Consider the following 13298-nt stretch of genomic DNA (forward strand, 5'->3'; position numbering starts at 1 on the left):
AACATCCTTAGTAACCTGAAGAACAGACCAGTCAACATCCTTAGTAACCTGAAGAACAGAGACCAGTCAACATCCTTAGTAACCTGAAGAACAGAGACCAGTCAACATCCTTAGTAACCTGAAGAACAGAGACCAGTCAACATCCTTAGTAACCTGAAGAACAGAGACCAGTCAACATCCTTAGTAACCTGAAGAACAGACCAGTCAACATCCTTAGTAACCTGAAGAACAGACCAGTCAACATCCTTAGTAACCTGAAGAACAGAGACCAGTCAACATCCTTAGTAACCTGAAGAACAGAGACCAGTCAACATCCTTAGTAACCTGAAGAACAGAGACCAGTCAACATCCTTAGTAACCTGAAGAACAGAGACCAGTCAACATCCTTAGTAACCTGAAGAACAGAGACCAGTCAACATCCTTAGTAACCTGAAGAACAGACCAGTCAACATCCTTAGTAACCTGAAACACAGAGACCAGTCAACATCCTTAGTAACCTGAAGAACAGAGACCAGTCAACATCCTTAGTAACCTGAAGAACAGAGACCAGTCAACATCCTTAGTAACCTGAAGAACAGAGACCAGTCAACATCCTTAGTAACCTGAAGAACAGACCAGTCAACATCCTTAGTAACCTGAAGAACAGAGACCAGTCAACATCCTTAGTAACCTGAAGAACAGAGACCAGTCAACATCCTTAGTAACCTGAAGAACAGAGACCAGTCAACATCCTTAGTAACCTGAAGAACAGAGACCAGTCAACATCCTTAGTAACCTGAAGAACAGAGACCAGTCAACATCCTTAGTAACCTGAAGAACAGAGACCAGTCAACATCCTTAGTAACCTGAAGAACAGACCAGTCAACATCCTTAGTAACCTGAAGAACAGACCAGTCATCATCCTTAGTAACCTGAAGAACAGACCAGTCAACATCCTTAGTAACCTGAAGAACAGACCAGTCAACATCCTTAGTAACCTGAAGAACAGAGACCAGTCAACATCCTTAGTAACCTGAAGAACAGAGACCAGTCAACATCCTTAGTAACCTGAAGAACAGAGACCAGTCAACATCCTTAGTAACCTGAAGAACAGAGACCAGTCAACATCCTTAGTAACCTGAAGAACAGAGACCAGTCAACATCCTTAGTAACCTGAAGAACAGAGACCAGTCAACATCCTTAGTAACCTGAAGAACAGAGACCAGTCAACATCCTTAGTAACCTGAAGAACAGAGACCAGTCAACATCCTTAGTAACCTGAAGAACAGAGACCAGTCAACATCCTTAGTAACCTGAAGAACAGAGACCAGTCAACATCCTTAGTAACCTGAAGAACAGACCAGTCAACATCCTTAGTAACCTGAAGAACAGAGACCAGTCAACATCCTTAGTAACCTGAAGAACAGACCAGTCAACATCCTTAGTAACCTGAAGAACAGACCAGTCAACATCCTTAGTAACCTGAAGAACAGAGACCAGTCAACATCCTTAGTAACCTGAAGAACAGACCAGTCAACATCCTTAGTAACCTGAAACACAGAGACCAGTCAACATCCTTAGTAACCTGAAGCATCAGATCATTCTTTCCGTTATGTAAGGTTATGTAAGGGAAGATGAGCAGTGTACGTTTTCACAGAAGCGTTCTCGGTCCTCTCGGCAGGAGAAGTACAGGTATCTGTCCAGGTGGAAGTCGTCTGACGACAGCTCCGCTACACGCATGATGCTCTTCTTACACTCCTCCCTGATTGGATGAGCCAGGTGCTGTTGCTCCGCCTCTCGGACTAAGGCTTTCTCCAGACACGCTATGACCTCACCCTGTGAATGGATGTCCTGGAGGGAGGGGGAGGAGGGAGAGGAGAGAAGAACAGTTCATTAATCCATAGGGGATGGACATTTACCAAAACCGTCAGGTTTGAGAGAGAGCGAGACAGAGAGAGAGAGAGAGAGACAGAGAGATAGAGAGAGAGCGACAGAGAGAGAGCGAGACAGAGAGAACGACAGAGAGAGAACCTGGCACCCTCAGCAAACAAACACCTACCTGGAGGTGACAGCACTCCCTCCCCAATATGCCCCCCCTAGACACAACTATGACAAAATGTAAAACAACCAACAAAAACTCCTGCAGCTCTGTCGAAGGCTGGGTCTGTACATAGTCAATGGTAGGCTTCGAGGGGGACTCCTACAGTAGGTAGGTACACCTACAGCTCATCTCTTGGCAGTAGTACTGTACAGTTGTGGTCAAAAGTTTTGAGAATGACACAAATACTAATTTTCAAAGTCTGCTGCCTCAGTTTTGATGATGTCAATTTGCATATACTCCAGAATGTCATGAAGAGTGATCAGATGAATTGCAAAGTCCCTCTTTGCCATGAAAATGAACTTAATCCCCAAAAAACATTTCCACTGCATTTCAGCCCTGCCACAAAAGGACCAGCTGCCATCATGTCAGTTATTCTCTCGTTAACACAGGTGAGAGTGTTGACGAGGACAAGGCTGGAGATCACTCTGTCATGCTGATTGAGTTAGAATAACAGACTGGAAGCTTTAAAAGGAGGGTGGTGCTTGAAATCATTGTTCTTCCTCTGTTAACCATGGTTACCTGCAAGGAAAAACGTGCCGTCATCATTGCTTTGCACAAAAAAGGGCTTCACAGGCAAGGATATTGCTGCTAGTAAGATTGCACCTAAATCAACCATTTATCAGATCATCAAGAACTTCAAGGAGAGCGGTTCAATTCTTGTGAAGGCGTCAGGGCGCCCAAGAAAGTCCTGCAAGCGCCAGGACCGTCTCCTAAAGTTGATTCAGCTGCGGGATCGGGGCACCACCAGTGCAGAGCTTGCTCAGGAATGGCAGAAGGCAGGTGTGAGTGCATCTGCACGCACAGTGAGGCAAAGACTTTTGGAGGATGGCCTGGTGTCAAGAAGGGCAGCAAAGAAGCCACTTTTCTCCAGGAAAAACATCAGGGACAGACTGATATTCTGCAAAAGGTACAGGGATTGGACTGCTGAGGACTGGGGTAATTTCATTTTCTCTGATGAATCCCCTTTCCGATTGTTTGGGGCATCCGGAAAACACCTTGTCCGGAGAAGACAAGGTGAGCGCTACCATCAGTCCTGTGTCATGCCAAAGGTAAAGCATCCTGAGACCATTCATGTGTGGGGTTGCTTCTCAGCCAAGGGAGTGGGCTCACTCACAATGTTGCCTAAGAACACAGCCATGAATAAAGAATGGTACCAACACATCCTCCGAGAGCAACTTCTCTCAACCATCCATGAACAGTTATGTGACGACCAACGCCTTTTCCAGCATGATGGAGCACCTTGCCATGAGGCAAAAGTGATAACTAAGTGGCTCGGGGAACAAAACATTTTGGGTCCATGGCCAGGAAACTCCCCAGACCTTAATCCCATTGAGAACTTGTGGTCGATCCTCAAGAGGCGGGTGGACAAACAAAAACCCACACATTCTGACAAACTCCAAGCATTGATTATGCAAGAATGGGCTGCCGTCGTTGAGAGGTAAACGGGTGGGGTCCGCGCAGTCCGCCCGGAGGATTCAACTCGGCGGGTCAGGGTCGGCCGTTCCGGTGTGGTCGGATCAAAAAAAAGAAAAAAAAGAATGGGCTGCCGTCAGTCAGGATGTGGCCCAGAAGTTAATTGACAGCATGCCCGGGCGGATTGCAGAGGTCTTGAAAAAGAAGGGTCAACACTGCAAATATTGACTCTTTACATAAACTTAATGTAATTGTCAATAAAAGCCTTTGACACTTATGGAATGCTTGTAATTATACTTCAGTATACCACAGTAACATCTGACAAAAATATCTCATAACACTGAAGCAGCGAACTTTGTGAAGACCAATACTTGTGTCATTCTCAAAACTTTTGACCACGACTGTAGACTACTTCATCACAAGTCTCTCAGAGCCTTCACAGTCAGCCCACTGACACCCCTATCAGATCACAGCAAAATCACAGTCTACTTGAACAGAGCAACACTGAATCATGAGGCATCAAAGCCAAACAAACTGCATACTATTAAGAAATGCTATAGATGGAAGTTAAGTAGTCAAAACAATTAGTCAACAACAAATTAAATCCCTTTTAGAAAACTTCCTGGACAAAACGTTCCACTGTAATAGTGAAGGTGTAAACTTGGCAGTAGAAAGCCTAAACAGTATATTTGACCTCTCAGCTTCCCTATCAAATCTAAAAATGTCAAGCAGACAACCTAAGAAAAGTAACAACACTGACAAATGGTTTGATGAAGAATGCAAAAACCTAAGAAAGAAATTGAGGAACCTATCCAACCAAAAACATAGAGACCCAGAGAACCTGAGCCTTCACTATGGTGAATCACTAAAACAATACAGAAATACACTATGGAAAAAGAAGGAACAGCATGTCAGAAATCAGCTCAATGTAATTGAAGAATCCATAGAATATAACCACTTCTGGGAAAATTGGAACACACTAAACAAACAACACGAAGAGTTATCTATCCAAAACGGAGATGTATGGTCTGACATTCTCCTGTAGAATTCTCTGATACGGAGCAGAATTCATGGCTCCTTCTATTAAGGCAAGTCGTCCAGGTCCTGAGGCAGCAAAGCATCCCCTGTGGAATGCAGTGTTTGGTTTTCGCCAGGCATTACTGGAACCATGTCGTCCAAAAAGTTATACTTTTGAATCATCTGTCCATAGAACGTTCTTCCAAGAGTCTTGATGATCATCCAGGTGCTTTTTGGCAAACTTGAGTCAACTTTTTGGACGAGATGGATCCCATTATGCCTGGCGAAAACCAAACACTGCATTCCACAGTAAGAACATCATACCAAAGGTCAAGCATGGTGGTGGTGGTGTGATGGTTTGGGGATGCTTTGCTGCCTCAGGACCTGGACGACTTGCCTTAATAGAAGGAACCATGAATTCTGCTCTGTATCAGAGAATTCTTCAGGAGAATGTCAGACCATCCGTCTGTGAGCTGAAGCTGAAGCGCAGCTGGGTCATGCAGCAAGACAATGATCCAAAACACACAATCAAGTCTACATGAAAATTGCTAAAAAGCAACAAATTGGAAGTTTTGGAATGGCCTAGTCAAAGTCCAGACCTAATCCCAATTGAGATGTTGTGGCAGGACTTGAAACGAGCAGTTCATGCTTGAAAACCCACACGTCACTGAGTTAAAGCCGTTCTGCATGGAAGAGTGGGCCAAAATTCCTCCACAGCGACGTGAGAGACTGATCAACAACTACAGGAAGCATTTGGTTGTAGTCATTGCAGCTAAAGGTGGCACAACCAGTTATTGAGTGTAAGGGGGCAATTACTTTTTCACACAGGGGAATTGGGTGTTGCATAACTTTGTTTATGAAATAAATATGTAATTGTTGTGTTATTTGTTCACTTATGTTCCATTTATCTAATATTAGGTTTTGATTGAAGATCTGATAACATTCAGTATCACAAATATGCAAAAGTAGAAAGGGGGCAAATACTTTTTCATAGCACTGTATACACACCTGTTCTGAAAGGCCCCAGTGTCTGCAACACCACAACAAACCTGCCAAGAGAGGGCCGCCCACCAAAACTCACAGACCAGGCAAGGAGGGCATTAATCAGAGGCAACAAAGAGTCCAAAGACAACCCTGAAGGAGTTGCAAAGCTCCACAGCAGAGATTGGAGTATCTGTCCATAGGACCACTTTAAGCCGTACACTCCACAGAGCTGGGCTTCACAGAAGAGTGGCCAGAAAAAAGCTGTTGCTTAAAGAAAAAAATAAGCAAACATGTTTGGTGTTCGCCAAAAGGCATGTGGGAGACTCCCCAAACATATGGAAGAAGGTACTCTGGTCAGATGAGACTAAAATTGAGCTTTTTGGCCATCAAGGAAAACGCTATGTCTGGGGCAAACCCAACACCTCTCATCACCCCGAGAACACCATCAGCATCATGCTGTGGGGATGTTTTTCCATCGGCAGGGACTGGGAAACTGGTCAAAATTGAAGGAATGATGGATGGTGCTAAATACTGGGAAATTCTCCTGTTTCAGCATACTGCTAAAGCAACACTTGAGTGGTTTAAGGGGAAACATTTAAATGTCTTGGAATGGCCTCGTCAAAGCCCATACCTCAATCCAATTGAGTATCTGTGGTATGACTTAAAGATCGCTGTACACCAGCGGAACCCATCCAACTTTCCTGCCGCCGACGAAGATGGCGGCCTCGCGACTAGCTCTTAGGAAACTTTGCAGTATTTTGTTTTTTTATGTATTATTTTTTTACATTATTAGCTCAGAAAGTGTTTTGTATCATTTCATACAGCCGGGGAAAACTATTGGATATCAGAGTGGCGGTAACTCACCAGCATTACGAGCAGGAATATGACTTTCCCGAAGCAGATCCTTTGTTTGCTCTCCCCAGGGCAACTGAACTGATTCCAGCGGCTGACCCAAAACATCGCCGGCGGAGGAGAGGGGTTCTCAGTTCATCGCGCAGACAGGAATAAATATCTCTCCGGGAAGCAGAAGGGCGGAGGTGTGGGTTTCATGATTAACGACTCATTGTGTAATTGTAGTAACATACAGGAACTCGAGACCTTTTGTTCACCCGACCTAGAATATCTCACAATCAAATGCCGACCGATTTATCTCCCAAGATAATTTTATTCGGTTATAGTCAAGGCCGTGTATATCCCCCCTCAAGCCGATACCACGACGGCCCTCAAATAACTTCTCTGGACTTTATGCAAACTGGAAACCACATATCCTGAGGCTGCATTTATTGTAGCCGGGGATTTTAACAAAGCAAATTTGAGGACTAGGCTGCCGAAGTTCTATCAACATATTGACTGTTGTACTCGCGCTGCCAAAATCCTCGACCATTGCTAGTCGAACTTCCGGAATGGTTATAAGGCCCTCCCCCGCCCTCCTTTCTGCAAATCTGACCACAACTCCATTTTGCTCCTCCCTTCCTATAGGCAGAAACTCAAACAGGAAATACCTGTGCTAAGGACTATTCAACGCTGGTCTGACCAATCGGAATCCATGCTTCAAGATTGTTTTGATCACGCGGACTGGGATATGTTCCGGGTAGCTTCCGAAAATAATTTAGATGAATACACTGAAACGGTGACTGAGTTTATCAGGAAGTGTATAGGTGATGTTGTGCCCACTGTGACTATTAAAACCTACCCAAACCAGAAACCGTGGATAGATGGCAGCATTCGCGCCAATCTGAAAGCGTGAACCACCGCATTCAACCATGGCAAGGTGACTGGGAATATGGCAGAATACAAACAGTGTAGCTACTCACTCCGCAAGGCAATTAAACTGGCAAAACATCAGTATAGAGACAAAGTGGAGGCGCAATTCAACGGCTCAGACACGAGACGTATGTGGCAGGGTCTACAGACAATCACGGACTACAAAAGGAAAACCAGCCACGTAGCTGACACCGACGTCTCGCTTCCAGACAAGCTAAACACCTTCTTCGCCCGCTTTGAGGATAACACAGTGCCACTGACGACTCCCACTACCAAGGACTGTGGCCTCGCCTTCTCTGTGGCCGACGTGATTAAGACATTTAAGCGTGTTAACCCCCGCAAGGCTGCCGGCCCAGACGTCATCCCTAGCCGCGTCCTCAGAGCATGTTCAGACCAGCTGGCTGGTGTGTTCATGGACATATTCAATCTCTCCCTGTCCCAGTCTGCTGTCCCCACATGCTTCAAGATGGCCACCATTGTTCCTGTACCCAAGAAAGCAAAGGTAACTGAACTAAATGACTATCGCCCTGTAGCACTAACCTCTGTCATCATAAAGTGCTTTGAGAGACTAGTCAAGGATCATATCACCTCCACCTTACCTGTCACCCTACCTAGACCCACTTCAATTTGCTTACCACCCCAATAGATCCACAGACGATGCAATCGCCATGACACTGCCCTATCCCATCTGGACAAGAGGAATACCTATGTAAGAATGCTGTTCATTGACTATGGCTCAGCATTCAACACCATAGTACCCTCCAAGCTCATCATCAAACTCGAGGCCCTGGGTCTGAACCCCGCCCTGTGCAACTGGATCCTGGACTTCCTGATGGGCCACCCCCCAGGTGGTGAAGGTAGGAAACAGCATCTCCACTTTGCTGATCCTCAACACCGGGGCCCCACAAGGGTGCGTGCTCAGCCCCCTCCTGTACTCCCTGTTCACCCATGACTGCGTGGCCAAGCACGCCTCCAACTCAATCATCAAGTTTGCAGGCGACACAACAGTAGTAGGCTTGATTACTAACAATGACGAGACAGCCTACAGGGAGGAGGTGAGGGCTCTGGGAGTGTGGTGCCAGGAAAATAACCTCTCACTCAACGTCAACAAAACAAAGGAGATGATCGTGGACTTCAGGAAACAGCAGAGGGTGCACCCCCCTATCCACATTGACGGGACAGCAGTGGAGAAGGTGGAAAGCGTCAAGTTCCTTGGCGTACACGTCACCGACAAACTGAAATGGTCCACCCACGCAGACAGTGTGGTGTAGAAGGCGCAACAGAGCCTCTTCAACCTCAGGAGGCTGAAGAAATTCGGCTTGGCACCTAAAACCCTCACAAACTTTTACAGATGCACAATTGAGAGCATCCTGTCGGGCTGTATCACCGCCTGGTACGGCAACTGCACCGCCCGCAACCGCAGGGCTCTCCAGAGGGTGGTGCGGTCTGCCGAACGCATTACCGGGGGCAAACTACCCGCCCTCCAAAAAATAAAAATACAGCACCCGATGTCACAGGAAGGCCAAAAAGATCATCAAGGACTTCAACCACATGAGCCACTGCCTGTTCACCCCGCTACCCGCTATCATCCAGAAGGCGAGGTCAGTACAGGTGCATCAAAGCTGGGACCGAGAGAATGAAAAACAGCTTCTATCTCAAGGCCATCAGACTGTTAAATAGCCATCACTAGCATATTAGAGGCTGCTGCTGCCTATTGAAATCACTGGCCACTTTAAGAAATGGAACACTAGTCACTTTAATAATGTTTCCATTTCTTGCACTACTCATCTCATATGTATATACTGCATTCTATTCTATAATATTATACTGTATCTTAGTCCATGCTGCTCTGTCATTGCTTGTCCATATATGTACAGTGGGGGAAAAAAGTATTTAGTCAGCCACCAATTGTGCAAGTTCTCCCACTTAAAAAGATGAGAGAGGCCTGTAATTTTCATCATAGGTACACGTCAACTATGACAGACAAATTGAGGAAAAAAAATCCAGAAAATCACATTGTAGGATTTTTAATGAATTTATTTGCAAATTATGGTGGAAAATAAGTATTTGGTCACCTACAAACAAGCAAGATTTCTGGCTCTCACAGACCTGTAACTTATTCTTTAAGAGGCTCCTCTGTCCTCCACTTGTTACCTGTATTAATGGCACCTGTTTGAACTTGTTATCAGTATAAAAGACACCTGTCCACAACCTCAAACAGTCACACTCCAAACTCCACTATGGCCAAGACCAAAGAGCTGTCAAAGGACACCAGAAACAAAATTGTAGACCTGCACCAGGCTGGGAAGACTGAATCTTCAATAGGTAAGCAGCTTGGTTTGAAGAAATCAACTGTGGGAGCAATTATTAGGAAATGGAAGACATACAAGACCACTGATAATCTCCCTCGATCTGGGGCTCCACACAAGATCTCACCCCGTGTGGTCAAAATGATCACAAGAACGGTGAGCAAAAATCCCAGAACCACACGGGGGAACCTAGTGAATGACCTGCAGAGAGCTGGGACCAAAGTAACAAAGCCTACCATCAGTATCACACTACGCCGCCAGGGACTCAAATCCTGCAGTGCCAGACGTGTCCCCCTGCTTAAGCCAGTACATGTCCAGGCCCATCTGAAGTTTTGCTAGAGTGCATTTGGATGATCCAGAAGAGGATTGGGAGAATGTCATATGGTCAGATGAAACCAAAATAAAAAACTCAACTCGTTGTGTTTGGAGGACAAAGAATGCTGAGTTGCATCCAAAGAACACCATACCTACTGTGAAGCATGGGGGTGGAAACATCATGCTTTGGGGCTGTTTTTCTGCAAAGGGACCAGGACGACTGATCCGCGTAAAGGAAAGAATGAATGGGGCCATGTATCGTGAGATTTTGAGTGAAAACCTCCTTCCATCAGCAAGGGCATTGAAGATGAAACGTGGCTGGGTCTTTCAGCATGACAATGATCCCAAACACACCGCCCGGGCAATGAAGGAGTGGCTTCGTAAGAAGCATTTCAAGGTCCTGGAGTGGCCTAGCCAGTCTCCAGATCTCAACCCCATAGAAAATCTTTGGAGGGAGTTGAAAGTCTGTGTTGCCCAGCGACAGCCCCAAAACATCACTACTCTAGAGGAGATCTGCATGGAGGAATGGGCCAAAATACCAGCAACAGTGTGTGAAAACCTTGTGAAGACTTACAGAAAACGTTTGACCTGTGTCATTGCCAACAAAGGGTATATAACAAAGTATTGAGAAACTTTTGTTATTGACCAAATACTTATTTTCCACCATAATTTGCAAATAAATTCATTAAAAATCCTACAATGTGATTTTCTGGATTTTTTCTTCTCATTTTGTCTGTCATAGTTGGCGTGTACCTATGATGAAAATTACAGGCCTCTCTCATCTTTTTAAGTGGGAGAACTTGCACAATTGGTGGCTGACTAAATACTTTTTTTCCCCACTGTATATATTCTTAAATTCCATTCCTTACTAGTTTTGTGTGTTTTGGGTATATGTTGTGAAATTGTTAGATATTACTTGTTAGATATTACTGCACTGTCGGAGCTAGAAGCACAAGCATTTCGCTACACCCGCTATAACATCTGCTAAACACATGTATGTGACAAATAAAATTTGATTTGAAGGAGCTGGAGCAGTTTTGCCTTGAAGAATGGGCAGAAATCCCAGTGGCTAGATGTGCCAAGCTTATAGAGACATACCCCAAGAGACTTGCAGCTGTAATTGCTGCAAAAGGTGGATCTACAAAGTATTGACTTTGGGGGGTGAATAGTTATGCACGCTCAAGTTCTCTGTGTTTTTGTCTTATTTCTTGTTTGTTTCACAAGAAAAAATATTTTGCATCTTCAAAGTGGTAGGCATGTTGTGTAAATCAAATGATACAAACCCCCCAAAAATCTATTTTTGTTCCAGGTTGTAAGGCAACAAAATAGAAAAAATGCCAAGGGGGGTGAATACTGTCACAAGCCACTGCATCTGTTTTTTTATTGAAGGTTTCTCCTCCCACACGATTAATTATTCATTAGAGAGTGCACTATGAAGTGGCCCTAACCAATCACTAGACAAGCCAACCCACTGCCCTACGAAGTGGCCCTAACCAATCACTAGACAAGCCAACCCACTGCACTACGAAGTGGCCCTAACCAATCACTAGACAAGCCAACCCACTGCACTATGAAGTGGCCCTAACCAATCACTAGACACCCAGAGACAATGGTGCCTCAGCCTTCCTCCCTATGAGTAACACTCCAACTCCCATCTCACCTTGTCTCCGATGTTGATGCTTCCACAGCGTAGTGTGTTGATGTCGTCTCTACACGTGTCCATGAAGCCACAGATCAGTCTGTAGTCGGAGAAGATGATGGAGGCCATCTTGGTAATGTACTGGTGACACTGGTACTCAGTGATGTTACCACGGTGACCCACCAGGCAGGACACCAGGTAACCCTTACCTCGCTCCTCCTCCGAACACTCCTTAATCTGAGAGGGGGGAGAGACACAGGGGTTAAATACACACTCCTTAATCTGAGAGGGGCAGGGGGAGACACAGGGGTTAAATACACACTCCTTAATCTGAGAGGGGGGAGAGACACAGGGGTTAAATACACACTCCTTAATCTGAGGGGAGAGACACTGGGGTTAAATACACACTCCTTAATCTGAGAGGGGGCAGGGGGGGACACTGGGGTTAAATACACACTCCTTAATCTGAGAGGGGCAGGGGGGGACACAGGGGTTAAATACACACTCCTTAATCTGAGAGGGGCAGGGGGGACACAGGGGTTAAATACACACTCCTTAATCTGAGAGGGGCAGGGGGGGACACAGGGGTTAAATACACACTCCTTAATCTGAGAGGGGGCAGGGGGAGACACAGGGGTTAAATACACACTCCTTAATCTGAGAGGGGCAGGGGGGACACAGGGGTTAAATACACACTCCTTAATCTGAGAGGGGCAGGGGGGGACACAGGGGTTAAATACACACTCCTTAATCTGAGAGGGGCAGGGGGGGACACAGGGGTTAAATACACACTCCTTAATCTGAGAGGGGGCAGGGGGGGACACAGAGGTTAAATACACACTCCTTAATCTGAGAGGGGCAGGGGGGGACACAGGGGTTAAATACACACTCCTTAATCTGAGAGGGGGCAGGGGGGGACACAGGGGTTAAATACACACTCCTTAATCTGAGGGGGGAGAGACAGGGGTTAAATACACACTCCTAAATCTGGATAAAAGAGTTTGGCCAAAACAGACTCAACAATGGGGTAGAATTAAATTAAAACAGACGTTGTTAATAGGATTAAATAGTAGGCTAGATTTTAGAGGATTTAAAACATGTAACAAGTGTGCTGTGTTTGAAATGATTGGATGAAGTGATATTGTCTATGACAAGATCTCCTTTCGAAACATACAATGGAGGAGAAGGAAAGGCTAAGTAATACATTCAATCTAAACTCAGGGAGAGAATTACTCCTGCTAATGAGCCAGTCACTCAGTGCAGGCCCTTGGCCCCTGGCTGTAACAGTCTCTTTAATAGTGGGGGGATTGAAGGCCCCTGGCAGTAACAGTCTCTTTAATAGTGGGGGGATTGAAGGCCCCTGGCAGTAACAGTCTCTTTAATAGTGGGGGGATTGAAGGCCCCTGGCAGTAACAGTCTCTTTAATAGTGGGGGGGGGGGGGGGGATTGAAGGCCCCTGGCAGTAACAGTCTCTTTAATAGTGGGGGGATTGAAGGCCCCTGGCAGTAACAGTCTCTTTAATAGTGGGGGGATTGAAGGCCCCTGGCAGTAACAGTCTCTTTAATAGTGGGGGGATTGAAGGCCCCTGGCAATAACAGTCTCTTTAATAGTGGGGGGATTGAAGGCCCCTGGCAGTAACAGTCTCTTTAATAGTGGGGGGGATTGAAGGCCCCTGGCAGTAACAGTCTCTTTAATAGTGGGGGGGATTGAAGGCTCCTGGCAGTAACAGTCTCTTTAATAGTGGGGGGGATTGAAGGCCCCTGGCAGTAACAGTCTC

General features: G+C 45.8%; 1 protein-coding gene across 1 annotated transcript in view; it reads right to left on the minus strand.

Annotated features, from left to right (window-relative positions):
• LOC311124540 (Golgi apparatus protein 1-like) overlaps window positions 1-12418 on the minus strand; it is a gene marked incomplete at both ends in the record, with an annotated part of 43777 nt that extends 31359 nt beyond the window's left edge. The window contains 7 exons of the mRNA XM_084198661.1: window positions 1627-1830; window positions 11543-11758; window positions 11840-11851; window positions 11975-11986; window positions 12070-12129; window positions 12214-12273; window positions 12359-12418. Of these exons, the coding sequence (XP_084054787.1) occupies window positions 1627-1830; window positions 11543-11758; window positions 11840-11851; window positions 11975-11986; window positions 12070-12129; window positions 12214-12273; window positions 12359-12418 (624 nt within the window). The remainder of the gene's footprint in view (window positions 1-1626; window positions 1831-11542; window positions 11759-11839; window positions 11852-11974; window positions 11987-12069; window positions 12130-12213; window positions 12274-12358) is intronic.
• Window positions 12419-13298: the final 880 nt, after the last annotated feature.

Source organism: Coregonus lavaretus (assembly GCF_964263955.1).
Source record: "Coregonus lavaretus genome assembly, contig: HAP1_SCAFFOLD_3440, whole genome shotgun sequence".
NCBI lineage: Eukaryota > Metazoa > Chordata > Actinopteri > Salmoniformes > Salmonidae > Coregonus > Coregonus lavaretus.